This window comes from Podarcis erhardii, assembly GCF_964252035.2.
Source record: "Podarcis erhardii genome assembly, chromosome: 3".
NCBI lineage: Eukaryota > Metazoa > Chordata > Lepidosauria > Squamata > Lacertidae > Podarcis > Podarcis erhardii.
The window spans coordinates 124902309-124925434 of record NC_138507.1 but is presented as its reverse complement, the minus strand read 5'-3'; the positions used below and the strand labels follow the sequence as shown (position 1 = coordinate 124925434).

The following is a 23126-nucleotide window of genomic DNA, read 5'->3' as shown; positions in this document are numbered from 1 at the left end:
ATTGGTGCTTCGCAAGCTCACGAAAGCAAGACAAGATGACTATCGAAGAACGCATAACAGCCCTGCAAAACGCAGTGACACAGCTCAACGCGGATATTCTTGCATCTAGGAAGAGGGAAGAGGAAGCGGCTACTGCCTGCAAGGATCTGCAAATCAGGTTGGAAACGTTGACTAAACAGGGGGCGCCGGGAACCAGACCAGAGGGAATTGGGCTGGGAAAGAGAGGAGGCAGCCTCGTGTCTCATTTCGATGGGAATCTGCAGCAGTATCCTAACTTCAAAGCAGACGTGGTTTACACGCTAGAATTGCTGGAGAAGGATTTTAGAGATGAGGAGGAGAGAGTCGGCTTCATAGTCAGTCATTTGCGGGGAGCAGCTAAAGCATGGTTGCGCAATCTCTGGAGAGATAAGGATCCAGCCCTCCAAAATGTGCCTGCCTTCATTAAAGCGATGGATGCGTGATTTTTGTCAGAGATCGATGTGGATATCGCCAGGAGGGAGGTTCATGGGCTAAGGCAAGGGAGAGCCACTGTAAGACAATATCACTCCCGCTTTTTTGCACTAGTGAACGCGCTGGGGTGGGAGAAAGAGTCAGCTGCCGTCAGAGACCTGTTCTGGGAGGGGCTGAATGGAGCTGTGAAAGACGAAATTGCAAGAGGGGAGAGACCCCAGACCACTAAAGACGTGGTGGAGAGGGCGCTCACGATTGGAGTGAGGCTGGAAGAACGCCCTTGGGGCAAGGAGGAAGGGCGTTGGGGACGCACGCCAGCAAGAGCACCGCCCTCCTTTCCCAGGGAAACGGCGCGCGCTCAATCCACGCCTCCGCTGGGAGGAGGAGAGGAGCCGATGGAGATAGGTGGTGCTAAGGCTCAGTCAGCAACCGGAGCCCTGACGCAGGGAGCAGTCAAAACGAAGCCTCCTAGAGGGAACAGGAAATGTTACATCTGCGACAGTGCTCAGCACATGGCGAAAGAGTGTCCCCGGAGGATCCACAAGCACACTGCAGCTTCAGCAACAGTAACAGAATCAGTTCAGCAGACTGCACCACAGCAGGGAAACGGCACTGTCTGGCTGGAAATGGAGCCACTGGGGCCCAGCCAGACGTATCAGTGAAGCAGTCCCCAGGCATCTTACAGCCCACAGACTCCCTCCCACCCAAACCAGTGGTGCAGCTCACCGCATCCCTCCAGCTTCCAAATGGGCTCACCATGGAAGTCCCCATTTCCATTGACTCTGGCAGCAATGCAGACTTTATAGGAGTGGATTTCATCAAGCAACATGGCATAGCGCTTCTGCCTGCCACGATGCCCCTGAAAGTAGTGACAGTAGACGGCAGAGAGCTACTGGGGGGACAAGTGCTACAGCAAACGCCACCAATGGTGATGCGAATTGGAAACCACCGCGAAGTCATCAGCTTCAATGTTACGCACCTGTCAGACACACCCATAGTGTTGGGCATGAGTTGGCTGGACCGGCACAGTCCGGCATTAGCATGGTACCAGCGCCAATTGACTTTCTGCTCCTCCTACTGCGCAGCAAACTGCATACTGCCCACCCAGGAAGATGAGGGGCTGGAAGATGGGCCACAGTTGCACTTGGGCATGCTGCAAGCGGTACCCGACAAGTACAGAGACTTTTTGGAGGTTTTCTGCGAGAAGGAGGCGGACAAGCTACCACCCCACAGACCATACGACTGCAAGATTGACCTCCTGCCGGGGGCGACGCTGCCGACGGGGAAACTGTATTCCATGTCTGAAGATGAACTGCAGGAACTCAGGGAGTTCATAGACCTCAACTTGAAGCGGGGATTCATCCGGGAGTCCAAAGCAGTGGGGGGCAGCCCCGTGTTTTTTGTGAAGAAGCGGGACACACCCCAAAAGAGGCTTGTAGTTGATTTCAGAATTTTAAATTCGAAAACCAAGCCCACAGCCTTCCCCATGCCCAAGATCGATGACCTCCTGGCGACGGTGAGGAAGGGTCGCATCTTCACCAAGTTGGATCTACGCGGAGCGTACAATCTCATACGCGTGCGGGAGGGCGACGGTTGGAAGACGACCATGTTTACGCCGCTAGGCACCTATGAATATAGAGTTATGCCTTTTGGATTAAAAAATGGCTCCCACTGTTTTCAAGCCTTCATGCACCACGTCTTAGCGGGTCTCCTCTACAAGAAGTGCGTCTGCTTCCTGGACGACATCCTGATCTTCTCGGAGTCGCAGGAGGCCCACGAGAGAGATGTCAAGGAAGTCCTGCAGAGGCTGAGGGAGCACAGGCTTTACGCCAAGCTGGAGAAGTGCCAGTTCGACGTGACGGAGGTGGATTTCCTGGGCTACAAGCTGTCCGACAAGGGACTCGCCATGGACAGCGCCAAGGTACGTTCAGTGCTGGACTGGAAGAGCCCACGCAATCGGAAGGAAGTCCAGAGGTTTGTCGGCTTTGCCAACTTTTATCGCAAATTCATCAAGGGTTTCGCAATGCAGACAGCGGCCATCACCGACACCCTCAGCTCCAAGAAGAAGAAGTTCATCTGGACGGAGCAGGCGGAGCAGTCCTTTCAGAAGCTCAAGCGTCTCTTCGCGTCCGAAGAACAACTGCTACACGTGAACCCCAGCAGGCCCATGAGGGTGGAGACGGACGCCTCAGACAGGGCAGTGGGAGCCGTCCTGTTGCAGCAAGACCACCAGGGGGACTGGAGGCCGTGCGCTTTCTACTCCAGAAAACTCAGCAAGTCGGAGCAGAACTACACCATCTGGGACAGGGAGTTGCTGGCCATACATGCAGCCTTCAAGGCGTGGCGGCACTTCCTCATCGGAGCCAAACACACGGTGCAGGTCTGCACGGACCATAAGAACTTGGAGTACTGGCGCACGGCGAGGTTCCTGAACCAGAGACACATCCGCTGGGCGGAGTTCTTTGCGGATTTCGACTTCAGGATAGAATACATCCCAGGGGACAACAACATCATGGCGGACGCGCTGTCCAGGAAACCGCAGTATCTCGAGGAAGAGGCACCGGCGGCGGCCAAGCACATTTTCGCGCCCAAGGCGTGGGCATGCGCCTCAGCCACAGTGGACCTGGACGCAGTGCGTCGAGCGCTGCAGATGGACTCCTTCGCTCGAGCCAAGATGGAGGAGGTGCGCAGCGGCACGGCGAGGGACGACGAGTTCCAAATACGCGACGGACTGCTCATCCGCAGAGGGGCTCTCTACGTACCGGGAGACGACCTCCGCGCGAGAGTACTGCAACAGCTACACGACGCGCCCAGCGCTGGGCACTTCGGCAAGGAGAAGACGGTGGAATTAGTAGCCAGAGACTTTTGGTGGCCCAAGATGCGGGGGGAAATCGCGGACTACGTCAATAGGTGCGACACCTGCCAAAGGGCCAAGCCAGTACACAGGCCGCCGGCGGGCCTGTTGGAACCGCTACAGACACCGTTCGAACCGTGGGAGAGGGTGGCTCTGGACTTTATCACGGATCTGCCCAGCTCGAGAGGCAAGACAGCAGTACTGGTGGTAGCAGACTTGTTCACCAAGATGGCCCACTTCATTCCTTGCGCGAAGGTGGCCACGGCGGAGCAGACCGCTAAGCTGTTCATAGACCACGTGTTCAAGGTGCACGGCCTGCCACGGTCTATCTTGTCCGACCGGGGGCGCCAGTTCATCTCCAACTTCTGGCAGAAGCTGATGGGCATCCTGAACGTCAAGGTCAGTCTGGTGTTGGCGAGACACCCGCAGACCAACGGACAGGCGGAGAGGGTCAACGCCACCATGCAGCAGTACCTGAGATGCTACGCGAACCAACAGCCGTCGACCTGGGTGGACTACCTACCGCTGGCCGAGTTTGCCTACAACAACACGAAGCACGTGTCCACGGGGGTGACACCGTTTTTCGCCAACAATGGGCGGCATCCCAGAACCTTCCCGGGGTTGGAGAAAGTGAGGGAGGGGGAGCCGCATGGAGCAGAGGCCGTGGCAGCGGAGTTGCAGGAGGTCCACGAGCAGCTCAGGAACCCACACCTGGAGAGGGGGAGGGGGAAGGGGGGGCTTCGAAGGGGGGATGGATCTTAAACTGGCGTTGGTCCTCTGTGAGCTGGGACCTAGAGGGAGCCCTGACACCATCCTCTAGGTCCCAGCTCACAGAGGACCAACGCCCGGTTGATGTAATGTACAAAAGTCTTTATTGAAGTTTAGTTTCCATTTCAAACCCCAGAGCGTGCAGCCCTACGTCTTGGCCCTAGACCGGCGAAGTCCCCTCTGAGTCACTACCCCTTCCGCACCAGTTTAAGATCCTAGCCCGGCTCCACCTCCTGCGCTGTTCCTTCCTCCTCTGGGTCCTTCTGCCCCCTGGGGTTTCCTCCCTCCTGGACTCTTCTGACGCTGACCCCCCTGAGTCTTGCCTTTCCTTCCGGCGGGCTTTAGGACCTGGCTCCCTATCCGGGCTACCTGCTGTGCCGCTCGCCTGTACATTTGAACTTGGCGCGCGCGCGCAGCCGGTGACTTTCCTCTTGACCGTTTCCCCGCTCTCCGATGGAGGCGTGGCCAATCCTGACTCATCTCCTCCCTCTGGTGGTGAGAAGACTGGTCCCGATGCCTGGGACTCCTCCCCCCCACTACGCTCTGGTGGAGACGCTGGTCCTGATTTCCAACTGCTGCTCAGGGAGTCCCCGCTGGCCCCTTCCTTCTGGGGTTTCCCCCTTGGCACCCCCCTTGCCCTGACCATCGGCGCTCCTCTCTGTGAATCTTCCGATTCGCTGGAGAGACTCGTGGAATCTCTCTGACCACTGTCACTGCCTACACCCCCCTCGGATTCCTCCTCCTCACTCTCCATTTGCTCCTTCTCCTGTGTCTCTGCTCCTGAACCCCTGACACCATCATTTACTATTTGTTTTGTACGGAAATATGGGCCAATATTGAGAAGGACACTTTGAGCTCCAAAGTGCAGTTCAGACAGTTCTGCTCCCAGGGACGTCAGGGACTGGCTGGTTGAGGAAGATGGCATCATCTGCCCAAATAGGGAGAACACCCCAGGTGTCAGGGACTGAGCAGAGGAGGAATGGTGGAGAATGCCCCCCCCCCCAGCCTGACCCTTCCAGAGAAGAGGAAGACAGTTTAGAATTACAGCAGGGGTTTGAGGGAGGTCACAGCTCAGAGGCAAGTGAGGGGAAAGTTGGGAAATGATTAATTTTTTATTTTTTTTAAGTTCCATATGTAAAGTTATGTAAGGTTCTCCACTTAGGCAGGAAGAACCAGCTGCACAAATATAACAGGAAGGACATCTGACTTGTCAGTAGTATAAGTTGTGTCCAGATCAAGGGAAGTCATTGTTCCTCTCTGTTCTGCCTTGAATCCACCCTCCCATCACCCTCCCAGGTCTCACCCAGGCAGCTGGTGGAGGACAGAGGGAACCCAGGGCCAGGGCTGTTACGATATGGATGCAATGCAGCTGCAAACTGCTAGCTTGAGAGGTAAACATGATGGGAATGTTGGGACTGTTCTGTGGGAATCAGAGGGGCAGTCTATTCACAGTGCGAAGCACCGGAATCAGCTCAGAGTGTAATATGAGCTCTTCCATTTATTCCTATCCAGGAAGTGTTTGTAACTAGACTGCTGGAGTTTGAAGAGAGCAGTAACGTTTTTGTAATGCTGCAAAGACAGAAATAAAGGCATGTAAATACGTTTCTGTCTATCTCTTTCCCCTGCCTGGGGGGGGGGCAGGAAAGAGGGGTGTGTTCTTCTCACGTTTGAGAAGAATCGCAGATCGAGACCTTGCCTGCGCCTGCTGGGGAATGCAGCTAGGGAGGTCATCAGGGAATCAAGCCGGGTGCCTACGATTGTTGCCTGTTCCTCTGATAAAGGGCTTGATATCCCAACAAGGGCAGCTGTGCAAGCCTTTGGGAGACAGAGACACACTGTTACCTGTGGCACCCCTAACCACCATTCAAGGCACCCCAGGGTGCCACGGTACACTGGTTCAAAACCACTGATCTATTTTTTAAAAAATATTTTTTATTAAATTTCCAATTAACAAATTATACCAATACATAATTGTCAGGGGCTCAAGAGCAGAAGCACAGGGAAGGGAGGAGATGGAGAGCGAAGGGGAAGAATCCGAGGGGAGCCTAGGAGAAGGTGACAGTGGCCCGAGAGATTCCATGAGCCTCTCCAGCGAATCGGAAGATTCACAGAAGGGGGCGCCGGTGGCCAGGGCAAGGGGGTTCCCAAGGGGGACACTCCAGGAGCAAGGGGCCAGCGGGGACTCCCAGAGCAGCAGTTGGAAATCAGGACCAGCTTCCCCACCAGAGCATAGTGGGGGGGGGGAAGAGTCCCAGGTATCGGGGCCAGCGTATCCCCCACCAGGGAGAGAAGATGAGTCAGGGATGACCACGCCTCCATCGGAGAGTCAGGCAAAGGAGGGGAGGTCAAGTCCAGCAAGCCTCCCGGAAGAGGGAAGCAGTGACAGAAGCAGTGTAACGGTCAGGAGGAAGGTCACTGGGTTGGCGCGAGAGGCAAGTTCAAATGTACAGGAGCGCGGGACAGCAGAGAATGAGGATTGGGAACCAGGTCCTAAAGCCCGCCGGAGGCAGGGGGAGGAGTCAGGCGACTCAGCGTCAGAAGAGTCCAGAAAGGGGAATGCCCCAGCGGGCAGGAGGACCCAGAGGAGGAGAGAGCAGCGGAAGAGGTGGAGCAGGGCTAGGATCTTAAACTGGTGTCAGGGGGGAGGAGATTCAGACGGGACTTCGACGGTCTAGGGTTTAAGACGTAGAGCTGCGCGCTGTGGCTTTGAAATGGAAACTGAACTTCAATAAAGACTTTTGTACATAACGACGACCTGGCGTTGGTCCTCTGTGAGCTGGGACCTTGGGGCAGCTCTGACAGTAAGTCCCGTCTCTCTCAAAAACCTTCGCAGTGTGAGTTGATGCAGCGAGGGGCGAAGCTTGGTGCTTTGCAAGCTCACGAAGATCGGGAAGGATGAGTACAGACGAAAAAATGGCAGCCCTGCAAGACGCAGTCACAAGGCTTACCATGGAAATAGCAGCATCCAGAAAGAGAGAGGATGAAGCAGCCGCTGTCTGCCAGGATCTGCAAACCAGGTTGGAAATGTTGAGCAAACAGGGGCTGCCAGGTGCCAAACCGGAGGGGATTGGTCTCGGAAAGAGGGGGGGCAGCCTCGTGTCTCATTTCGATGGGAGCCTGCAGCAGTATCCTAACTTCAGAGCAGACGTAGTTTTCGCGCTCAAGTTGCTGCAGAAGGACTTTAGAGATGAGCAGGAGAAAGTAGGCTTCATACTAACTCATCTGCATGGGGAAGCTAAAGCGTGGCTGCGCAATCTTTGGCTGGAGACAGAGGCACTGGGGCCCAGCCAGACGAGTCAGTGAAGCAGTCCCCAGGGATCTTACAGCCCATAGACCCCCTCCCGCCCAAACCAGTGGTGCAGCTCACCGCATCGCTCCAGCTACCCAATGGGCTCACCATGGAAGTCCCTATTACCATTGACTGTGGCAGTAATGCAGACTTTGTAGGAGTGGACTTTATCAAGCAACATCGCATAGCGCTCCTACCAGCCACGATGCCCCTGAACGTCGTCACGGTAGACGGCAGAGAGCTGTTGGGAGGACAAGTGGTGCAGCAAACACCGCCAATGGTGATGCAAATCGGAAATCACCGCAAAGTCATCAGCTTCAACGTCACCCACCTGTCGGACACGCCCATAGTTTTGGGCATGAGTTGGCTCGACAGGCACAGCCCGGCATTAGCATGGTACCAGCGTCAATTGACCTTCTGCTCCTCCTACTGCACAGAACACTGCATCCTGCCTAACCAGGAAGATGAGGGGCAAGAGGATGAACCACAGCTACACTTGGGCATGCTGCAAGCAGTACCCAACAAGTACAAGGCGTTTTTGGAGGTCTTCTGCGAGAAGGAAGCGGACAAGCTACCTCCCCACAGGCCCTACGACTGCAAGATTGACCTCCTGCCGGGGGCGACGCTGCCGACTGGGAAACGGTATTCCATGTCTGAGGACGAACTGCAAGAGCTCAGGGAGTTCATAGATCACAACTTGAAGCGGGGATTCATCCAAGAATCAAAAGCAGTGGGGGGCAGTCCTGTGTTTTTCGTGAAGAAAAAAGACACGCCCCAAAAGAGGCTTGTAGTGGATTACAGGGTCATAAATTCGAGGACCAAGCCCACGGCATTCCCCATGCCCAAGATCGACGACCTGCTCGCGACGGTGAGGAAGGGACGCATCTTCACCAAGTTGGATCTACGAGGGGCGTACAACCTTATACGCATGCGGGAGGGCGACGAGTGGAAGACGGCCATGTTTACGCCCCTAGGCACCTATGAATATATAGTTATGCCGTTTGGCTTACAAAATGGCTCACACTGTTTCCAAGCCTTCATGCATCACGTGTTAGCGGGACTCCTCTACAAGAAGTGCGTCTGCTTCCTGGACGACATCCTGATCTTCTCAGAATTGCAGGAGGCTCACGAGAGGGACGTCAAGGAAGTTCTGCAGAGACTACAGGAGCACAGACTTTACGCCAAGCTGGAGAAGTGCCAGTTTGACATGACGGAGGTGGATTTCCTGGGCTACAAGCTGTCCGACAAGGGACTCGCCATGGACAGCGCCAAGGTCCGCTCGGTGTTGGACTGGAAGAGCCCACGCAATAGGAAGGAGGTCCAGAAGTTTGTCGGTTTCGCCAACTTCTATCGCAAATTCATCAGGGGATTCGCGATGGAGACGCCGGCCATCACAGACACCCTCAGCTCCAAGAAAAAGAAATTCATCTGGACGGACCAGGCGGAGCGGTCTTTTCAGAGACTCAAGCATCTCTTCGCGTCCGAAGAACAGCTGCTACACGTCAACCCCAGCCGACCAATGAGGGTTGAAACGGACGCCTCGGACAGAGCCGTGGGGGCAGTCCTGTTGCAGCAAGACCCGCAAGGGGACTGGAGGCCGTGTGCCTTCTACTCCAGGAAACTCAGCAAGTCGGAGCAGAACTACACCATCTGGGACAGGGAGTTGCTGGCCATCCATGCAGCCTTCAAGGCGTGGCGGCACTTCCTCATCGGAGCCAAACACACAGTGCAGGTTTGCACGGACCATAAGAACCTGGAGTACTGGCGCACGGCGCGGTTCCTGAACCAGAGACACATCCGCTGGGCGGAGTTCTTTGCGGATTTCGACTTCAGGATAGAATACATCCCGGGAGACAATATCATGGCGGATGCGCTATCCAGGAAGCCGCAGTATCTCGAGGAAGCGGCACCGGTGGCGGCCAAACACATTTTCGCACCGAAAGCGTGGGCATGCGCTTCAGCCACCGTGGACCTGGACGCGGTACGTCGCGCGCTGCAGACAGATTCCTTCACACGATCCAAGATGGAGGAGGTGCGAAGTGGCACAGTGAAGGACGACGAGTTCTAGATACGCGACGGACTGCTCATCCGCAAAGGGGCCCTCTACGTGCCGGGAGACGACCTCCGCGCGAAAGTACTGCAACAGTTACACGACGCGCCCAGCGCCGGGCACTTCGGCAAAGACAAGACGGTGGAATTAGTAGCCAGAGACTTTTGGTGGCCCAAGATGAGGGGAGAAGTCGCGGAATACGTCACTAGGTGCGACACATGCCAAAGGGCCAAGCCAGTACACAGACCGCCGGCGGGACTGCTGGAACCGCTACAGACACCGCTCGAACCGTGGGAGAGGGTGGCCCTGGACTTTGTCACAGATCTGCCCAGCTCGCAGGGCAAAACAGCAGTACTCGTGGTCGTAGACATGTTCACCAAGATGGCGCACTTCATTCCTTGCGCGAAGGTGGCCACAGCAGAACAGACCGCCAAGCTGTTCATAGACCACGTGTTCAAGGTGCACGGCCTACCGCGGTCTATCCTGTCCGACCGGGGGTGCCAGTTCATCTCGAGCTTCTGGCAGAAGCTGATGGGCATCCTGAACGTCAAGATCAACCTAGCGTCGGCAAGACACCCGCAGACCAACGGACAAGCGGAGAGGGTCAACGCCATCATGCAGCAGTACCTGAGATGCTACGCGAATCAACAGCCCTCGACCTGGGTGGACTACCTACCGCTGGCCGAGTTTGCCTACAACAACACGAAGCACGTGTCCAGGGGGGTGACACCGTTCTTCGCCAACAATGGGCGGCATCCCAGAACCTTCCCGGGATTAGAGAGAGTGGGGGAGGGGGAGCCACAGGGAGCAGAGGCCTTGGCAGTGGAGTTATAGGAGGTCCACGAGCAACTCCGAAGGCAATTGGAGCTAGCAAAACACGCATACAAAATGCAGGCAGACAGACACAGGAGAGTTGGGGAAGACATACAGGTGGGGGACTGGGTCTGGTTAGCAGCCCAGGCAGGTGCCGGCCAGATCGTTAGCTAAGAAAAAGCTCGGACACAAGCAGCTAGGGCCTTACCAAGTCGAGGCACAGATCAATCCAGTGGCCTTCAGGTTGACACTCCCGGAGGGATCCAGAATGCACCCGGTCTTTCATAGATCAGTGCTCACACCCTACAAGGAACCCCACAGGTTTCAGGCGCCAGGGAACGCACCAGACCCACCCAGCAAATCACCAACAAGGGGGGGGGTCCCAGAGGGCGGTGCCACTTAACGAAGCCACGGAGATTTTAGACTCGAGATGGGGGGAAGAGGGGGTTGAATATCTCCTCGCCAGGGAAGGTACCCCGGCCAGCGCCAATAGGTGGGTACCGTACTATGCGGTGGAGGAGCACTATCTCATAGACGAGTTCCATGCTCTTTTCCCACACAGACCCATGCCGGCAGATTATTTCGATGAATATCTTTTCACACCCACGCTCTCAGCCAGCACGTTCCAGGGGTTCTCATCAGCGGAGGAAACGGCGCCAGAAACCACCTCTCCAGAGGGATGAATCTCAGGTTTTGGCACAGACCGCTCTTATTGGTGGGACACTCAACCAGAGGGGGGGTGGAGCAGGGAACTGCCGGGAGGGCCCTGGCACGCAACGTCACCCGAGGCGACAGGGGAAGAGGGAGACATGGACGTGTTGGGGGAGGATCCTGGGTTCGAGCACACCTGCAAAGAAATGGAAGCAGAGGAGATCGACGTCGACGAGCCCGCCACGGACTGGCAGGATCCAGCCGGCTGGTTGCACAACAGGGGGGAGGAACTGTATCCTGCAATCACCCCCACAACACTGGAGCACCCGGAACCCACACCTGAAGAGGGAGAGGGGGGAAGGGGGGGCTTCGAGGGGGGGATGGATGTCAGGGGCTCAAGAGCAGAAGCACAGGGAAGGGAGGAGATGGAGAGCGAAGGGGAAGAATCCGAGGGGAGCGTAGGAGAAGGTGACAGTGGCCCGAGAGATTCCATGAGCCTCTCCAGCGGATCGGAAGATTCACAGAAGGGGGCGCCGGTGGCCAGGGCAAGGGGGTTCCCAAGGGGGACACTCCAGGAGCAAGGGGCCAGCGGGGACTCCCAGAGCAGCAGTTGGAAATCAGGACCAGCTTCCCCACCAGAGCATAGTGGGGGGGGGAAGAGTCCCAGGTATCGGGGCCAGCGTATCCCCCACCAGGGAGAGAAGATGAGTCAGGGATGACCACGCCTCCATCGGAGAGTCAGGCAAAGGAGGGGAGGTCAAGTCCAGCAAGCCTCCCGGAAGAGGGAACCAGTGACAGAAGCAGTGTAACGGTCAGGAGGAAGGTCACTGGGTTGGCGCGAGAGGCAAGTTCAAATGTACAGGAGCGCGGGACAGCAGAGAATGAGGATTGGGAACCAGGTCCTAAAGCCCGCCGGAGGCAGGGGGAGGAGTCAGGCGACTCAGCATCAGAAGAGTCCAGAAAGGGGAATGCCCCAGCGGGCAGGAGGACCCAGAGGAGGAGAGAGCAGCGGAAGAGGTGGAGCAGGGCTAGGATCTTAAACTGGTGTCAGGGGGGAGGAGATTCAGACGGGACTTCGACGGTCTAGGGTTTAAGATGTAGAGCTGCGCGCTGCGGCTTTGAAATGGAAACTGAACTTCAATAAAGACTTTTGTACATAACGACGACCTGGCGTTGGTCCTCTGTGAGCTGGGACCTTGGGGCAGCTCTGACAATAATAAACTCCAAATATTTAGCCGAATTTTAAATTTTTGTTGGGGGTACCCGTGCTTCGAGTTCAGAAAGGGTCCAGTCATCTCATATTTCTGCTGCTTTGATGTTCACAAGTCCCATCTTTCCATCTCTTTGTTGTTTTCCTTTACAAATCCCGTCTTCCAATCTTCTTGTTGTTATGTTGTTGTTATTCTTAATAAACGCTGAGTTTTCTCCACAAGCGAGTTGAAGCAAACATTATTGTCAGGGGTTCAGGAGCAGAGACACAGGAGATGGAGCAAATGGAGAGTGAGGAGGAGGAATCCGAGGGGGGTGTAGGCAGTGACAGTGGTCAGAGAGATTCCACGAGTCTCTCCAGCGAATCGGAGGATTCACAGAAGGGAGCGCCGATGGCCAGGGCAAGGGGGGTGCCAAGGGGGAAACCCCAGAAGGAAGGGGCCAGCGGGGACTCCCTGAGCAGCAGTTGGAAATCAGGACCAGCTTCCCCACCAGAGCGCAGTGGGGGGGAGGAGTCCCAGGCATCGGGACCAGTGTTCTCACCACCAGAGAGAGGAGATGCATCAGGATTGACCACGCCTCCATTGGAGAGCGGGGAAACGGTCAAGAGGAAAGTCACCGGCTGGGCGCGCGCACCAAGTTCAAATGTACAGGCGAGCGGCACAGCAGGTAGCCCGGATAGGGAGCCAGGTCCTAAAGCCCGCCGGAAGTAAGGGCAAGACTCAGGGGGGTCAGCGTCAGAAGAGTCCAGGAAGGAGGAAACCCCAGGGGGCAGAAGGACCCAGAGGAGGAAGGAACAGCGCAGGAGGTGGAGCCGGGCTAGGATCTTAAACTGGTGCGGAAGGGGTAGTGACTCAGAGGGGACTTCGCCGATCTAGAGCCAAGACGTAGGGCTGCACGCTCTGGGGTTTGAAATGGAAACTAAACTTCGACTTCCGGTCGGCGCCAGCGTTCAATGGCGGTCCTAGCCTCGAGCTCCGAGGCAGGACTGCTCCGTAAGTTCGGGTCTTACCCGCTACGGCAAGCGGGGGACCCCTAAAATCACAGGCGCTGAAGCCTGTGAGCAAGGAGATTCGGTGGGCACCTTTGCGCCCCCCGGTATCGTAAAAGAGCCTTTTTAAAGGCTCCGGAGCGGCATCGGGGCGAGCGCGGTGCTGAGGATCGCTACCCAGCTTGCGGAGTGAAGCCGCGTCGCCATTGACGGAGAGCGCCGATTCCTTTCTGAAATTAACGATTGGTAACAACAATACCCGTGAGTAAGAACGGAAATTAAGGAAACGGGACTTTTAAAATCTAGAAGATTTGGCTGAAAACGGGAGATAAAATTAAGGAAGTCAACCTCCCGGATCTGCATGAGTAACGAAGCAATAAAAAGACTGAGCTGTACTTAAAAGGGAAATTATTTTGAACTTTACCAGACCAGACATCGAAAGGATCCCCCCCCTATAGAGCAGGGGAAGGGGGGGGGGATAGAATTAATTTAACCTGTAAAAGAAAGGAGTAACGAACGGGGAAGCTTCTGCTGCCGACACTTCTGGCCAGGCTGCCGGAGCAGCGATTGCCTAGAAAAGGAACTGTCAAACGAGCTGTCAAAAGATAGCGGTTACAAAATAAGATTTATTTGAAACATTTTAACGGGACTTTGGTGGATTACAGTTTTAATACTATAAAGTGCTACAAAGTAGGGACTTTTGGTTGGACTTGTGCCTTTGGAACTTTCCGTTTCTTTGTAGCTGTTACCTCTACTTGGACACAATTTCTCCCTCTAGAGGGCTTCAGTTGCATTACGGTGTATTTAGCGGGATTTTCCACTTGCAACTTTCCTGTGTGAATGACCTTGAGTTATGAGCAACCAGCAGGAAGAAATTTCAACAAGAAGTAAAACAAAGCAGGCTCAAAAACAAGCTAAAAGAGGTTCTATATCAGGAGCAGCAGCTGCACAAGAGAAAACAACAGCAGCATCAATGGATTCAATGACACAGGCTCTGCTCAGAATAAACCAATCTCTAGAAGTACTTACTAAGCAGTCTGCAGAGCTTACTAAACAATCTACAGAGAACTCTAAGAAACTGACGGAGCTGACAACAAGACTAGACTTGAACACAACGACAATATCATCTAATACAGACTCTATCAACTGTTTAATTCAAGAGACTACGGAAACAAGGAAAATAGCTGAGAGTGCCAGGACCACTGCTGAAGAAACCAAGGGAAAATTTGCGCCAATTGCAAAAAAAGTACATGAACATGATGCAGCTTTAGCCCTATTGGAATTGGAAAGGAAAAGTAAGAACTTGAAACTGAGATTGGTACCAGAAGAGGAAGAGGACAAGCTTGGGGAATTCCTTACAGATAAATTTCAAGACTTCTGGAATGACGAGCTAGATGGAGAGGAAGATGAATTTGTAATAACTACAGCCTTTCGGATCGGCAGGAAGCAAGGCAAGAAACCAAGAGATTGTTTAATCACCCTGAGATCAAAGGAACAAAGAGATAAAATATTGAACTTACATTTCCAGAAGGCCTTGGTCATTAAAAATTCTCAGATACAGATCTTCAAGGATATTCCTAAACACTTTTTGGAGGTTAGAACTCAATTTAAAGAATTAGTGGATTTACTCAAACAGAACAATATCCCATTTAGATGGGAATTCCCACAAGGGCTGTCCTTTAACTATAAAGGGAAGAAAATCAAAATAAAAACAAATCAGGATAAAGAACTTTTTCTGGAAAGAAACCTAGAGGATCTTCAGAAAGGAACTGTTAGTGAGAGGGAAATACCGGACATTTCAAACTTATCATTTGGATTGAACCAAGCACCGACCGAGGAGGAACAACAGCTGGGTGCAGTCGGTGGAAGAGGTACCCAGTAACAAAAATGTCTCTGCAACTCTTGAGCTGGAATTGTAATGGTCTAAACCATCCCCGAAAAAGGGGTCAAGTGTTTCATATTTTAAAGAAAGAACATTTAGATGTAATCTGTTTACAAGAAACCCACATTGCCAGGACACACAGAAAACTCTTAACAAATAAGAGATTAGGAATAGAATTTATTTCATCAGACAAAGTCAAGAAAAGAGGAGTAGTGATTTATGTTAAGGAAAAACTCGAGCCAAAAATGATCTTTAAGGATGACCAAGGAAGATACCTGGCAGTGGAAATTCAAACTCATGGAGAAAAGATTTTGATTGTTGGAGTTTATGCACCAAATGAGGGGAAGGCTGAATTCTTCAAGAAGTTGCATGAGACTTTAATGGATTTTTTGGACTTCAAAATTATAATGATGGGCGATATGAATGGAGTTGTCTCCACAAACATGGACAAGGCCCAAAGACAAGTAATATCTAATGATGGAAGATTACCAAAGACTTTTTTTGAACTGACTGACACTATGGACCTGATTGACATTTGGAGAACTAGGAACCCTCTGGAAAGGGAAGGGACCTTTTTCTCTGAAGCAAAAATGACATGGACTAGAATAGACCAAATTTGGATTTCTAGTAATTTGGCATCAAGGGTTAAAAAAACAGAAATTTGCCCAAAAACCTGTTCCGACCATAATGCTGTGAAGATGGAAATGAAACTGACAACATCTGGAACCTTTAGATGGAGAATGAATGACACTCTTTTTGGAGATGAAGAAATTTGTAAAAAGGCCCAAAAGACACTTAAAGACTACTTCGAGATAAACCTGAGATCAGATGTCGAAAAAAGAGTAATTTGGGACGCAAGCAAAGCCGTGATGCGCGGCTTCCTAATACAACAGAATTCAATAAAGAGGAAAAAACAGAATGAGAGGAAAGAGAAAATTTGGAACCTAATAAAAGAAGGGGAGAAGAAACTGAGATCTAAGCCTAACTCACATGAGATTTTAAGAGAAATAAAGTTTTATCAAACACAATATATGGAACTGATGAATCAGGAAATAGAATGGAAAATAAAACAAATGAAGCAAAAGACCTTTGAGTCAGCAGATAAATGTGGGAAGCTACTGTCATGGCAATTGAAAAAGAGACAAAAGCTAAATACGGTGACATCACTCGAAGTAGATGGGAAGTTTATTAATAAACCAAATGAGATAAGTAACTGTTTTCAAAGTTTTTTTAAGAAACTGTACAAACAAGGGCCAAAAAATGAACAACAGATAGAAGAATTCATTGAAAAATACGGCCTACCAAAAATTTCGGAAAAAAACAGAAGGAGTTTGAATGAGAAAATTACAGACCAAGAAGTAGAGAGTGCCATTCAGGATACGCAACTAGGGAAATCACCAGGACCAGATGGACTAACTGCGAAATACTATAAAGCACTGAAGGAATGGCTAGTACAACCATTGAAAGAAGTTTGTAACCAAATCTTGGAGGGGAAAAAGGCTCCCGAATCGTGGAAGGAAGCATTCATCTCACTTATACCGAAGACAGAAACTGAGAAACATCAAGTTAAGAACTACTGCCCTATATCACTTTTGAATGTGGATTATAAAATTTTTGCAGACATTTTAGCAAAAAGATTTTAAAAAGTTTTGTTGGAGGAGATTCACGGGGACCAAACAGGCTTTCTGCCAGGTAGACAATTGTCAGACAATATGAGGAACATTATAGACATTTTAGAACTTCTGGAAACTGACATAAATAGAAAGGCTGTTTTGATTTTTGTGGACGCAGAGAAAGCCTTTGACAACATTTGTTGGAGTTTTATGAAGAGGAATCTCCAAGGGATGGGGGTAGGCAAAAATTTTGAAAATGGTATAGGTGCAATATATTCTGAGCAAAAGGCTAAACTAATTGTAAATGGTATGGTTATGGACGAGATTCCAATAGAGAAAGGGACACGACAGGGATGCCCAATATCCCCCCTATTGTTTATATCGGTACTGGAGGTTTTCCTGAACATGATTAGAAGGGACCAGATGGTTAAAGGAATACAAGTCGGAACTAAACAATATAAGTTAAGAGCATTTGCAGATGATCTAGTTTTGACACTACAACAGCCAGAAGCCAGTACAAAAAGAGTTTTGGAACTAATTGAAATATTTGGTCAAGTAGCAGGTTTTAAATTAAACAAACATAAGACAAAAGTCTTGGAAAAAAATCTAACAATGGGGGAAAAAGATAGTTTTCAAAGAGAAACCGGTTTGGAAATTGCAAAAAGAGTAAAATATCTGGGGGTGAACTTAACATCTAAGAATGTGAACTTATTTAAAGATAATTATGAGAAATGTTGGTTGAAAGTGAAGAAAGATTTCGATATATGGTCTAGGCTGAGACTTTCCTTGTTAGGCCGAATTGCTGTTATCAAGATGAATGTACTGCCGAGATTGTTATTTCTGTTCCAGACATTGCAAATTTTAGACAAGATGGATTGTTTCAAGAAGTGGCAGAAAGATATATCTAAATTTGTCTGGCAGGGCAAAAAACCCAGAATAAAATTTAAGATTCTGACCGATGCAAAGGATAGAGGGGGCTTTGCCCTGCCGGACTTAAAACTTTACTATGAAGCAGCAGCTTTCTGCTGGCTGAAACCATGGCTACTTCTTGAGAATACAGATATTCTGGATCTGGAAGGTTATGATAACAACTTTGGTTGGCATGCATATCTATGGTATGACAAGGTAAAGGTACATAGAAACTTTAAAAACCATATTGTCAGGAAAGCACTGTATAATGTATGGAATAGATATAAAGATTTGTTAGAGAGTAAAACCCCCAGGTGGTTGTCACCAATGGAAGCCAAGGCGGTAAAAAGACTGAACATGGACTCAGATTGGCCAAAATATTGTGAAATTATAGAATATGATGGTGAAAACCTGAAACTACAGAGTTTTGAGAAATTGAAACCTAAAGTCCGAGACTGGTTACATTATTACCAGATTAATGAAACCTTTAAGCAGGACAGGAAACTAGGATTTCAGAAGGAGAGGTCAAAGTTAGAAACAGAATTGCTAGAACCCAATACTAAGAATTTGTCTAGAATGTATAATTTGCTGCTAAAATGGAACACACAGGATGAAACGGTTAAATCAGCTATGATTAAGTGGGCACAAGATGTTGGTCATGATATTATGTTTGCTGACTGGGAGCAGTTATGGACCACAGGTATTAAATTTACGGCATGTAGTGCCTTGAAAGAGAATATAATGAAAATGATCTATAGGTGGTACATGACCCCAGTCAAGCTTGCAAAGATATATCATTTGCCCAATAACAATTGCTGGAAGTGTAATGAATGCGAAGGAACTTTTTATCATCTTTGGTGGACCTGCCCGAAGATTAAGGCCTACTGGGAAATGATCTATAATGAAATTAAGAAAATCCTTAAGTGGACATTTATAAAGAAACCAGAGGCTTTTCTCTTGGGCATGGTGGGCCAAACGGTTCCAAAGAAAGATAGAACATTCTTTATGTACGCAACAACAGCAGCAAGAATTCTTTTGGCGAAGTATTGGAAGACTAAAGAAGTACCTACTCTGGAAGAATGGCAGACCAAGGTGACTGAATTCATGGGACTGGCAGAGATGACCGGCAGAATCCGTGACCAGAAGAGAGAGACAGTGGAAGAAGACTGGAAAAAATTCAAAATCTATCTTAAAAATTGTTGCAAAATTTCGGAATGTTAAGATGTCAAGGGATTGGATATAAAGAATTACAGCTGTAAAAATTGAAATTTAGAAGAAAAAAAAGCTTTAAAGAGAATTAAATATAAAAAGGGATGAAGGATTGCTAAAAAAAATTTTAAAATAAGGATGCAGTGAAGGGGAGGTTTGGGGAAGTCGTGTTATGTTTGTTTGTTTTTTGTTTATGTTGTAAAATTAATAAAAATTATTTTAAAAAAAATGAAATGGAAACTAAACTTCAATAAAGACTTTTGTACATTACATCAACCGGGCGTTGGTCCTCTGTGAGCTGGGACCTAGAGGCAGCTCTGACAGTAAGTCCCCTCTCCACTTTTAAAACCTCGCAACGTGAGGGAACGCAGCGAGGGGCGAAGATTGGTGCTTCGCGAGCTCACGAAAAGGAGGCAAAATGACTACCGAAGAACACATAGCAAGCCTGCGGAACGCAGTAACACAACTTAACGCGGAGATTTTGGCATCCAGGAAAAAGGAGGCGGAAGCAGCGGCTGCCTGCCAGGATCTGCGAGCCAGGTTAGAAGCGTTGACTACACAGGGGCTGCCGGGACCCAGACCAGAGGGGATTGGGCTGGGGAAGAGAGGAGGGAGCCTTGTGTCTCATTTCGATGGGAATCTGCAGCAGTATCCTAACTTCAAAGCAGACGTGATTTATGCACTAAAGTTGCTGGAGAAGGATTTTAGAGATGAGGAGGAGAAAGTAGGCTTCATAGTCAGTCATCTCCATGGAGAAGCTAAAGCATGGTTGCGCAATCTCTGGAGAGATAAGGATCCAGCCCTCCGGAATGCGGATGCTTTCATTAAAGCGATGGATGCGTGTTTTTTGTCAGAGATTGATGTAGATATCGCCAGGAAAGAGGTACATGGACTGAGACAAGGCAGAGCCACTGTGAGACAATATCACTCCCATTTTTTCGCATTGGTCAACGCACTGGGGTGGGAGAAAGAGTCAGCTGCCGTCAGAGACCTGTTCTGGGAGGGGCTGAACGGTGCTGTGAAAGACGAAACTGCAAGGGGGGAGAGACCCAAGACCACCAAAGAGGTGGTGCAGAGAAGATCGCCGTCGATGAGCCCATGCAGGACTTCCCGGACTTATCCAGATGGCTGCACGCCACGGGACGAACTGTATCCAGCGATCACCCCCACAACACTGGAGCTCCCGGAACCCGCACCTGAAGAGGGGGAGGGGGAAGGGGGGGCTTCGAGGGGGGATGGATGTCAGGGGTTCAGGAGCAGAGACACAGGAGATGGAGCAAATGGAGAGTGAGGAGGAGGAATCCGAGGGGGGTGTAGGCAGTGACAGTGGTCAGAGAGATTCCACGAGTCTTTCCAGCGAATCAGAGGATTCACAGAAGGGAGCGCCGATGGCCAGGGCAAGGGGGGTGCCAAGGGGGAAACCCCAGAAGGAAGGGGCCAGCGGGGACTCCCTGAGCAGCAGTTGGAAATCAGGACCAGCTTCCCCACCAGAGCGCAGTGGGGGGGAGGAGTCCCAGGCATCGGGACCAGTGTTCTCACCCCCAGAGAGAGGAGATGAGTCAGGATTGACCACGCCTCCATCGGAGAGCGGGGAAACGGTCAAGAGTAAAGTCACCGGCTGGGCGCGCGCGCCAAGTTCAAATGTACAGGCGAGCGGCACAGCAGGTAGCCCGGATAGGGAGCCAGGTCCTAAAGCCCGCCGGAAGGAAGGAAAGGCAAGACTCAGGGGGGTCAGCGTCAGAAGAGTCCAGGAGGGAGGAAACCCCAGGGGGCAGAAGGACCCAGAGGAGGAAGGAACAGCGCAGGAGGTGGAGCCGGGCTAGGATCTTAAACTGGTGCGGAAGGGGTAGTGACTCAGAGGGGACTTCGCCGATCTAGAGCCAAGACGTAGGGCTGCACGCTCTGGGGTTTGAAATGGAAACTAAACTTCAATAAAGACTTTTGTACATTACATCAACTGGGCGTTGGTCCTCTGTGAGCTGGGACCTAGAGGCAGCTCTGACAATTATTATAGTCTTGTGTGGGTTTTCACGTTGATCCAAAAGTCCTATTCAAGTGGCAGACGCCATTTCAACAGTTTCCATAAAATACAGTCTAAGTGTCTGCTCATTAACTTTCCCAGATCAGTTGCTCCATAAATCAGCCTTTTCAGGGGAGTTGTTGCCAATTCAGCTGTGGAATTCAGATATGATAACAAAACCGTAGCACCTCTCCCCCTTTGACTGTAAATCTTGCAACCAAGTCTGTCTCATACCAAAAGCCTTTCGTTTCCTTTCCAGATCTTCCGCAAAACAAAGCCTTTGGTTAATAATTTTGTTTCCACACAGTTTATTTTCCCATCTCACTTGCTATCAATCACTGGCGGTTCTTCTTGGGGGGGGGGGTTGTTAGGTAAATCATATTGAAAAAGAGAATAGTTCCCCCCCCCTTTCCGATCCGTTTCAACATACCATTCAAGTCACCCCAGGGTGCCACGGTACACTGGTTCAAAACCACTTATCTAAACACTCAGAGACAGAGGTGGAGGTAGCTGTCCCGGCACCGGGAACGGCACACATGCTGTGCACCTGCAGGCGGGGCTAGCTGTCCGTGGGGGCAGGGCAAGCATCCCAGGGGGTGGGGCGGTGATGACCTGGGGTGGGCCGCACCCACTGCACCCCCTTCCTCCGCCAGTGTTCAGGGAAGAACCAGACAATTTCCTGCTGCTGCTGCTCACAGGACAGACGGGCCTTTGTCCTGGAGTCTGGCACAGGCTAGGAAAGGAGGCGTCATTAAGCGTGACAAGGGCTCTTTGACCCTCGCCTGGTGAAAGCAAACATGTTTTGCTTCGTGTCCTGGGCTCCAGGGCAAATGCCAGTGGGAGAGACCGGGATTTAGGTTTGAGCCACCCCAGAGCTGCGAACTGCAAAGCCCAAAGATTCAGTCTGGTTTCATCTTCCTCCTGAGTTTGCCAGCTGCTGTCCTTAGTGCCTTTGCAACCACTGCCTCTGGGCCTCAGCTCCACAGCAGCTAGAGTGGGACAAAGTCTTCCACCTGGGCCTGAGACCCTTCTGGGGCTATGGGAGAGCCGTGGCATTCTTAGTCATTTCATTGCCTTTCTATCCCATTGTATCTTTTTCTCCAGGGAGCTCAAGGTGGCACAGAGAGTTCTCCTCATTTAAACCCCACAAAAACCCTGTGAAGTATGTTAGGCTGAGAGGCAGTGACTGGCAAGCATCATGGCTGAGTGGAGATTCAAACCCTGCTCTCCCAGGTCCGACACTCTGTCCAGTACATCTCCCTCCCTCCTCTCTCTTGGTGCCCTTCCAACAGAGCCTCTCTGGCCTTGCTTGCCATGCAGCTATCAACCAGAGGCCTGTTCCCTCCTCCTGGTGAGCCAGGAGTGATGCAATCACCTGACTGTGCCCTCCAGGAGATAGAGGGGGCAGCCCTGCCTCCCCGCCCCCCGCCCCCCATAAGCAAGGCATCTCTGCTCTGGACACAGAGCAATGAGCAGCTTGAATTTTAACTGCCTGGATTAATCATTACAGCAGAGGCCTGATAAGGCCGGCAAAAGCAGCATCCGGAGCTCTGAGCCTGTTCTTGGTCTTGAACCATGCGGGGCACCAAGAAATACCCTCATGTCATCGACACGCCAGACCAGGGCAAGTGGGAGGTAAGGATGGGAGCAGGAGCTGGGAGAGAAGGGCCAGCACTTCCCTGCGACAGGTGGACCTGCCCCCAAGGGCAGGGGGGCAAATGGTCTGGCAGAATGGAGCTTGGTGAAAGGAAGCCTTGCTTCTGAGGGGTGGGGAGTGGGGGTGGGTGCCTGCATTTCTTCGGAAGGAAGCTTCATTTGTCCGAGTGGCACCACCAGATAAGTGGAAAAGGGGGATGCACCCAGCGCTTGCCCCTAGAAGAAGGGTCCAGGCATAGCTCTGTCACTGAGCACCTGCCTGCATGCAGAAGGCCCCACAAGTGCACAAGAAGAGCCTGGCTGCAGGATCAGGCCAAGGATCCCCTATCTAGTCCAGCTTCCTGTTCTCACAGTGGCCAGGCAGACGGCCCTGGGAAGAAGCCCCCACAAGCAGGACTTGAGGGGCACCACAGCCCTCTCTGCCCACCTGCGATTTCCCAGCAGGACCTCCTGTTGCCACAGGTCCCAGGGCTGCGGAAGAGAAGGCAGCCTGAGTCCCCACAGGGTTGTTGTTTGTTGAACGGAAAGATGCTGAAAGAGGGAGGGAGGGTGGGTGCTCTGTTGGAGTGGGGAGTGATGGCCTCTCTGGTTGGTATGAGTGCCTGAATCATAGAACCAGAGAACTGTAGAGTTGGTAGGCACCCCAAGGTCATCTAGCCTAACCCCCTGCAATGCAGGAATGACAGCGAAAGAATCCCTGCCAGAGGGCCACCCAGCCTCTGCTTAAAAACCTCCAAGGAAGGAGAGTCCACGGCTCTTACT

At 51.5% G+C, this 23126-nt stretch overlaps 1 protein-coding gene across 3 annotated transcripts in view; it reads left to right on the top strand.

Moving 5' to 3' along the window:
* The window catches only part of GCKR (glucokinase regulator), a 48933-nt gene that overhangs the window by 6617 nt on the left and 19190 nt on the right, over positions 1-23126 (top strand). For 2 of the 3 annotated variants that reach the window (XM_081856450.1, XM_081856451.1), the window contains exon 3: positions 22219-22343. In XM_081856450.1, the coding sequence (XP_081712576.1) occupies positions 22219-22343 (125 nt within the window). Of the gene's footprint in view, positions 1-22203; positions 22344-23126 lie in introns of those variants that run through there. The other variant, XM_081856452.1, reaches the window with a different exon arrangement.